Source organism: Serinus canaria, chromosome 3 (assembly GCF_022539315.1).
Source record: "Serinus canaria isolate serCan28SL12 chromosome 3, serCan2020, whole genome shotgun sequence".
NCBI lineage: Eukaryota > Metazoa > Chordata > Aves > Passeriformes > Fringillidae > Serinus > Serinus canaria.
In genome coordinates, this window is record NC_066316.1 from 41,395,980 (window position 1) to 41,404,651 (window position 8,672).

The 8,672-nt window shown below is 39.8% G+C and overlaps 1 protein-coding gene across 3 annotated transcripts in view; it reads left to right on the forward strand.

The window, feature by feature from the left end:
- The window catches only part of FAM120B (family with sequence similarity 120B), a 51,227-nt gene extending 47,524 nt beyond the window's left edge, over positions 1–3,703 (forward strand). For all 3 annotated transcript variants that reach the window (XM_050972205.1, XM_030235954.2, XM_030235955.2), the window contains one exon: positions 1,951–3,703. In XM_050972205.1, the coding sequence (XP_050828162.1) occupies positions 1,951–2,003 (53 nt within the window). In that variant the 3' untranslated portion in view covers positions 2,004–3,703. The remainder of the gene's footprint in view (positions 1–1,950) is intronic.
- Positions 3,704–8,672: the final 4,969 nt, after the last annotated feature.

The window sequence follows — 8,672 nt, forward strand, 5'->3', positions numbered from 1 at the left end:
TAATCTCTGACCAGCTCCAGAGATCTTATGTCTAGGTGTATTCCACAAAGTAACTGTAACTGTGCTGCTGTGTTATAAATGTCTTTCAGTAGCATTATTAAACATCTTGGCTTCTTCTACACTATCCCCATTTCCTACCCTCAGGACACTCTTAAAACATGATCCCATAACTGCAGTTAAATTGCCTGTGTTATAAGTAAAACAGGTTTATTGGAAAAATACATCTGTCCTTATAAAAGAGCCCTGCAATGTTTTAGAGCTCCTTTTAAAGTGATCTGCCAACATGACTCATTTTGGCAAAATTCTTTTTCTAAGTTTGCTAATATTAGCACAGGTATTTGGTTACTTCTCTGTGTAGTTGTTGTCTGTTATATGTGTGTCTCAGCAAAGAGAGAGAAAAAAGGAACAGCTATTTTCTGTTCATGGTAGCTTATGTGATAAAACTCCCTAGTAATAATACTGCTGTCTGTCTATCCCATCCTCTGTGTACCTTTCCATGGCACACTGTTATGGCTCCTGCTGTTGCATATAATACATAAATCACTGGATTAAATGTAGTAAAAAGTAATGGGCCAGTAACCATGGGACCCATATCTTCTGTATCAGGAGTGTATATAATGATTAGGCAGCCTTTGCTCTTTCTTATCAGTTAATGTTTAAGAATTCTGTGACAATGTCTCAGCTTCACCAGTGGAGGAAAGAGTGCTTCCACCAAGAAAGCATCAACCCGAGATGGCAGTGGCATTTCTCTGAGAGGATGGCTTGAACCCCTCAGGCAGAACAAGAACTGGACTCAGGCATCCTTATTTATATGGCCAATAGTAGCTGCTGTACCCAGCTGCTGTAATAAGCCTCTCATCCTCAAGCTGTATTTTGAGTGCAGGGAATTCAGCTGTGGCTTTTTTTGCATTTTGGGAAGGTTGGGGTGGTTTTTGTTTGATTCTATTCATTTAACTGCTCTCCATAAATTTCTTGGCTCTGTGTTACAAATGGATAAAAGCACACCTGTGTTACTCAGAGCAGGACATCTAAGCCTCAGGAAGGTAGACTTTCCCTTATTGTTTCTTGTTTGATAATTTATGGATTTTAGGTTTGTGGCTGCAACACCACCCCACAGGCCATATACCCAATTGGTAGACAAACTTCATTAATTAGAAGTTAAGACCACTAATACATTGGTTTGCATCACAGTGTTAACTCATTCTATAAGAACCTAAAAATAAACTGAGCATTAAGAACTGTGGAAATCACTGTTAGTTCCCCATTTCTTTACAGAATGTAATTGCATCAAAAGGGTACATTCACTTCAGCCTTAGCACACTGTAAAACACATAACTGCTGATAATACAAGCAGCCTCTCATTTGCAAGATACTGAGTCAAGTCTTCCACACTGGTGTTACTTTCAACCATGCTTCTGATTAGTAGGATTTTGGTAGAACTGTAATGCAGGTGGGACCTGGTGGAACTTCAGTGCTGAGAAAAGATTTAATTTACATTGTGAGTGCTGCTTTGCTAATAGAACTCTCTAACTAAAGCAGTATAGTGCACAGGCACACTTAAACCACTATGAAAATATTTGTAAATATAGCTTATATCTGGTTCTAAACAGCATATTATCCTTACCTGAATTCATAGAGTCAGATCTACCAGGCACAGATGAGATTCACTATCCCAACCTGTTAACTCGGTAAGGTTTAAAAGTTACAGTCACCCAAGAGTTTTAAAAAGAGCTCCATGCACTTTATCCTCCAGTATCTCAGAATACATACATACATACATACATACATACATACATACATACATACATAATTACACAGCAACTGGACAGGCATGTGTCTTTTTTGAAGATATGTATAATTGTAACTTTTCTTGCATGCTATCTTAATAAGTCCTTGTTTTTTGCTTTAATGTTCACTGAATGTATTTAATTCCTCTCTTACTCTCTCCAGGTGGAGGATCAGGACATCCACATGAGAGGAAGTATCACCTGCCTCCTCAGTAAAGAATTCATGTCCACAAGTGGCAAATGGGATGGCAGAATAATTGCCACTGGGATAACTTTTGTTTTTTCAGGCTTTCGCCTGTTTTTATGAACAGTGCAGAGTAACTGGACAGTGTGACTGTGGAGGAAATCACACAAAGCTGAGGCTGTTCAGCTTGTTAATCGCTTGTTATGTTAGGTCTAAGCTTGTTATGAGACCAGAATCACCAAAACTTAAGTTACAGCTACCTGAGCACAGTAGCATGCCAGTATAGCTACTCTGTTTTGTCCATTTGACAAGGGAAAGTCTGAATTGTTTTTTATTCCATGGTGAGATATTCCTGAATGAAAATTTAAGACTTAAACTATAATTATTGCATATTTTTGTAATAGTTGTTTATATTACAGTACTTTCCTCACAATGAATAATGTGTCGTATCTACTCTGTACTGTGGTTTATGTCTTGATTGTGGATTATATCTGTGTTTTGAGGGTTATACCATTGTTTCTGAAACCCTGAAAAGTTTGAAACATGACATCACTGTTGTAAGCATCTTCTGCCAGTGAAACAATGTGACTTTCTTGTAAAATGTAACACTCTTTTACAAAGGAAAAAAATTGCTTTTGCATTTGATACTTTTAGTTAAGCAACTTTTTGTAATTTTTTCTACTGACGAAGGAACCTATCATGCTCTACTTCTATAATGAATAATACATATGAGAACTCAATATTTCTTTTCTGCCCAGAAGTCTAATTAAAACACTGACCTTCAAAATTAAAAATTGGTGTGTTTCTCTTTGTGATTCAGTGTCAGTAATATATGTATTGTTTAGTTCTGAAATCAAGGGGGTGTCAAGAGAGGAGCCAGGCTCTCCTTAGTGGTGCCCGGCAATAGGATAAGAGGCAGTGGGCAGAAACTGTTGATGGGAAGTTCCACTGGAATATGAACTTCACCCTTCACAGTGAGGGTGACTGAGCCCTGAACAGATTGTCCTGAGAGGTTGTGATGTTCAAGAACCACCTGGCCTCAGTCCTGAGGCCCGTGCCCCATGCTCTGGGATGACCATGACTAAATAGGGAGGTTGGACCAGGTGACCCCCTGTGGTCCCTTCCAGCCTGACCCATTCTGTGGTTATTCAGTTAGTGCTGTTTCTTAGGCCTCGTGCAGGTGACTCCTTTGAGTTGACTATCAGTGGAACTTCGTTCCTGTTTAGTATCCAAGCTATGTCAAAGTGAATAGCACTGTCACACATCCATAACTCCATACTCAATTTCCTCCTGTGTATTTTTCAGTTTGTAACCCAAAAAATATATTTTTCATACTCTGTATATAGCAACAATCCAACTAAATAAATAAGCAATAAGGATTTCAAGTTTTTTAAAAATTTGAGCAGACACGATTTCACACAACACGGTGTCTTGATTTGCATTTCAGGAAATGTGCTGACATCGTAGGGGTATTCCTGCTTCCTTTTTCAATTGATTTTCCATTGACTGTACTATCATTTTTTTACTATCATTTTTATCCCTCCCCTACAAACCTTTTGAAATAATGTGGTCTGAATTTTATGAAAACTTCTCTGGTTTCAGGGATCTCATGATGTATAATAGCGTATTTTAAAAGAATATGATTGTGTGCCAGAATGTGTTGGTAATTCCCTCTTCAGGCTTTGATATGAGAAAAGATGTCTGTTGTCCTCAATAAACAAAGTTAAATACAGTTAGAGTGGGAGTTTTGCTGTGCTAGCTGTGGTATGAATTGTTGGTAATAATTACCCTGATTACTGAAGAATTGATAGCGTCTCTGTGAGGTTGGTTTTCTTCCTAATGTTAGACCATAAGCAAAAGCTGCTTATTATTATTATTATTTCCAAGCCAAAAGATTTTTTTTTCCCACCAGGAATACTAGAGGGAAAGTAGAAGCATGAAGCTGAAACATAGTGGTACTACTCTCCTGTCTCACTGAACTTTGAACTGGTCACAATACCACAAAGCTTATGGACTCTAGAAGGAAATAATTTTGTTCTAGTCTAGTAGGGTTTCCTTAATATGTGGACCATAGGGTGGTTTTGAATGGTTGCAGAACAGAGGACAAACAGACATGGAATTGAAGTGAAGGAGCACTTCAAAGAAGTGAAGAAGTGAAGAAAGCATTCTTGTTCTGCTATACTGCTTAGTTGTCTCTAGCCTGTGCACAGGGTAGCTGCCTTCATCAAATATTCACTGAAACTGTGGATTGATTTAATACCTTTGTGTGTTCCCCTTCTGGAAGGGGATCCAGAGGACATTCCATAACATCAATAACTTAATCAAGTGACTCAGCAGAAATTGTGGCGTGGTCATTGTGAGAGAGTGACTGACAGGAGCACATCTATCAGCTTTCTTCATCCTCTCAAATTGCTTCGCTCATTTGTGACACCATCCCTGGTGATTCCCATCACTGGGAATCTGAATCTGGGCTGAAGAAAAAACCCTGAACAATGAGTTAACCTTATGATGCTGTGGCACTGCAATTATCAAAACTTGTAGTTTGTGCCTCTTTTATAAAATAGGAGACTACAATTTTAATTACTCTGCTGTCTTAGCAAGTGCTGTGCTGAGATGGAGCTCTCCAGGTACTGTGGGACTGCACCCTCAGCAGTGAGGTCACTGCCCTACATTGCCCCTCCACTGCTGGCTTGCCTTCCCTGCTGGAGCAGGGCCCCCTTGCTGCTCCATGACAGCTTTAAGGCCCTGACAGCACAGGGGGTCAGAAAGTTTGGCTGAAACTACCATAGTACTTGTCTAGTGTCAAAACAATAGATATGGCCTGTGGGCTGAAAACAGCTGGGAAACTGAAAATGGCTACAAACCAGCCAAGTGTCTTTGTGCATCCCTGCAGAATTAGGACCTTGCTTTCTTTGCTTTGCTAAACCTTGCAGCTGACACCCAGACCTTTCTCACCCATAGCCAGGCTGATGGGCACACTGTGTTTCAGCTGTGCCCACCACAAAGCTGGTTCAGAACAAAGAAGCTCATTTGATAAAGAGTATGTTCTTGAAGCTGATTCTTGTGGAGTATTGGTGATCAGGCATGAAGTTTAGCCTACAGCTTTTACCTAGAAGTATGGCATTGAGACAACACAAGATGAGTTGAAAAGTTGTCTGTAACAGACAGGGGCAGCTGGCAGGGTATTCTGTCTGAGTGCTCACCAGCCTAAATTTATTTATCTTAAAATTTATCTTAAATTTATCTTACTATAAAATTAAGGTCTGATGGGTCTGATGTTTGGTTTTGCTTGTGCCAGTTGGAAAAATACATCTTTATTGTATTAAAACCCCTCAACCTTAGAGTCTGGAATATTAGTTCCGGTAAGGAATCCAAACCAGTTACTGACTGTGATGCTGTACTGGGTGCTGCTCATTGCCTGGGTAGCAGCTCTGGCACTGCACAGCTTAAAACTCACTAACACACCTGAAATCAGAGTGCAGGCAGGACATCAGCTGTAGCAATTGCACCTACTGCCTCCTACACCCATAAAAACAACAAATACAAATACACAGCACCAAGCCTGGCAGAGTTCAAGGAGAGTTTGGACAATGCTCTCAGGCACGTGGTGTGACTCTTGGGAATGACTCTGGGCAGGGCTAGGGGTTGGACTCGATGATCAAACTGGGCATATTCTGTGGTTCTGTGAAATAGGGAGGTAGGCATTTCTTCAGGGCAAAGAACTGTTCTGAGTGCAGAATTTCAGTCACATGGTGCTGTATTCTGCATGGGTGTTCATGCTCAATATCAAAATGTATCTTGCCAATAAGCACCACCAAAAGACTCTCTTCTCCTCAGTGATGACATTTGTGATGACTGTTTACCATTCCTTTGGAGATGAAGGACTTGATTTGGTGATCAGATGCAGGCACAAACCTGAAAGTGACACAGGCTAGGGAAGCAAAGACAAGACAGAATTCAAGGTATGGGTGCACACAACCCATCAATTTAGTATTTTGAGGCTTTGCAGTATTTTGAGTCTTTTTGAGTATTTGTCTTTGCATTGACTCTTATTTTCCCTGTTACACATTTATTAGTAGTGGTTCCATAGATAAACAGGGCTATATTAACTGCTAATATAGTTAATCTAGGCATGATTTATTTTATATTAATACATTGGTATTTCAAATGTATTAAACTTCTCTTTTTCATACCAGAAGATACAAGAAATATTAGGCACAGAAACCAATCCTGGATAGAAGCTCTCTGAAAATGCTTGATAGTGGCAGGCTTTGTAAAAGAAAATAGTGCACCCTGTCTCAAAAAATTAGGTAGCCAAGTCTGCAGCTGGTTTTTGGACTCAAAGAGCAAAACTGTACTGTAAGAGATGTTCTCATATCAGATGTGTTTCCTAAATATGCTTTAGGTGGCTTAAAAACTTATTATTCCCTGAAAGCAATCATAGTTTTTAGAAAAGTGATGAGAAACTTGCATGGCATTTATGGCATTTGGAAAAGTTAGGTCAAGGTAACCATGCAGGAGTTACCTTCATCACATTCAGCTTTATTTTAGGCAAGAGGTTGTTTGTTATTAGCAGAAGACCAGCAGGCTCTGTATCTACTTCCCGATAACACTTTAATTTTCACTTGTGACCATGATGCAGCTCATCTAAAAGGGCTGTAAGTGTAGAAGGTGCTGCCTTTTGATAATCATCTTTGTCCCCTAGTTTAATAACCCAGCAGGTCCTTCAGTCCTTCTGATCTTCATTCTGCTGGAGGGTTTTCAATTCCAGTGACGTTTGTGGAGGTCTGGGGCAGGGTGCTGGTGACAAGGCTGAACCTCTTGTTACATAACACACATAGGAAAGATCACCACTTTTAAATAGGGTGATAAGGCTGCCCCCAAATCCTTGAGCAACTTAAAATACTCCTCTCTTTAACAAAGCCTTCATTTTGGAGGTGTGATTTAATTTCTACTCCACCTTCCCTATGCAGAGAGGGAATTTCCCAAAGGAGCAAATGGGAGAATTTCAAACAAATCCACTGTGAAATTGCATCTCCAGACAGAAGAGGGAGAGCAGCTATACAGTTGATGTACAGTAGAGTAGCACAGAGCATTTAGAAGCTGGTCACTGCATCTAGACCAAAACTTCTAGGTTTTAAAAAGAATTTAGAAACCTTGAGCAAACACTAGTTTGGAATACACTTAATGCAGGTCTGTTTGTGGTTTTTATTGACTACCTGCCTATCTAGGCTCATCTTGTAACTGTGTGACACCAGTGCAATTGATTGTGGTTTATGCTTTAAATAAAAAGATTTAATGATTTCCTGAAGTTTTTGAACAAAATAAATACTAACCTGCAAAATCAGCCTTTTTTTTTTTTTTTTTTTGAGGAGGGAATTATTTTACTTATTTGCATTGCTGGTTACTATATTATTTCTTGGCAACAAACAGTGCTGTAAGAAACTTTTGCTCCAAGCAAATTAAAAAATAGCATCAAAGAAAAAATATTAAGTGCTAACAGGAGTCAGTTTGCATGTCTTAACACTTCCTTGTTGGGAGCAGGAAAGAAACCCCAAATTTGTCACTGTGCATTTGTTTACACTAAGGTGTTATTGGTTAATCACTCCACCATCCCTCTCCCTCACAAACACCCCATCTGCCTGTAGGAAGAGTCCAGCTTAGCAAGGCTGATCATTTATGATGTTAGAAAATAGGAAGGGAGGGGGGAGAGAAGAGGGCAAAAAGAAAAAAGAGAAATAAAGCTTTTCTTCTGTCCTTATGACCCAGGAGTGCAGTTTCAGGGGGTTTTTGACTGCTCTGTGTAGTGCTCGCTAGGGGTACAGCTGGTGCCAGCTCCAGCATTAAGGCTTTGAGAGGATGAGTGTTCAGCCTGCAGGAGGATAAGATGCTCTCTGTGTGCTGGATATGAGCTATCCTTTGAGGGGAAATAATTTCAGTCACAAAACAGTTGTGCTTCTAGGTGTGTGAGGGCAGCATGTGTGAAGTTTCTGTAAGAGACTCAGTAGCGTTTTCCTCCCTTACCAAAAGTTTTCTTGCTCTTTATACGACTTCAGTAAAATCCCTGAAGGGCCAGAGGGAGGGGCTTTTTTTTTTTCCTTCCTGAATTCTGTTGGTTTTAATTTGGGACTACCAGAACAGACGTTTAAAAGTAATTTTATGAAAGAAAATTAATCAGATATGAGGCCAGGGCTGCTTGAAAAACTAGAAATTAAAGGTTATGCTTTGTCTCAGACACCTTGTGCAACTTACTTCATATGAACTGCATCCTTTTAGATGTGTTAGGCTGACAGTGCTGGGAAATTAGCCCAGGCCTTCTGACTTCTGGTAGTTTCCCTGTCTGCTGGACTACAAACTGGCATGACAGATTGCATCCAGCACAGTAGGCTGCAGAAAGTAGTTAATGGAAAATAGACTGCTTTGATGTTCACTTCTGGTGGGCTGATCCTCTGGTTTAAAGGCTAAACATCTATTGTCCCCAGTAGGAGTTTTCTTTATGAAAAAAACTTTCACAAAATCTGTAATTTCCATTTTGTTTTCTGAGACCGTGGTTTGCTCTATTTCTACATTCAGTAGCCAGCAAACATTTTCAAGAGTGATTTGTAATTTTCGTGTCTCTAACTTCAGAGGCCACAGACATGGCCTTATTTCTCAGAAACAAGCTAAGCATCTGTCCTCTTCTGCAAAAGCAGATGTCTCTG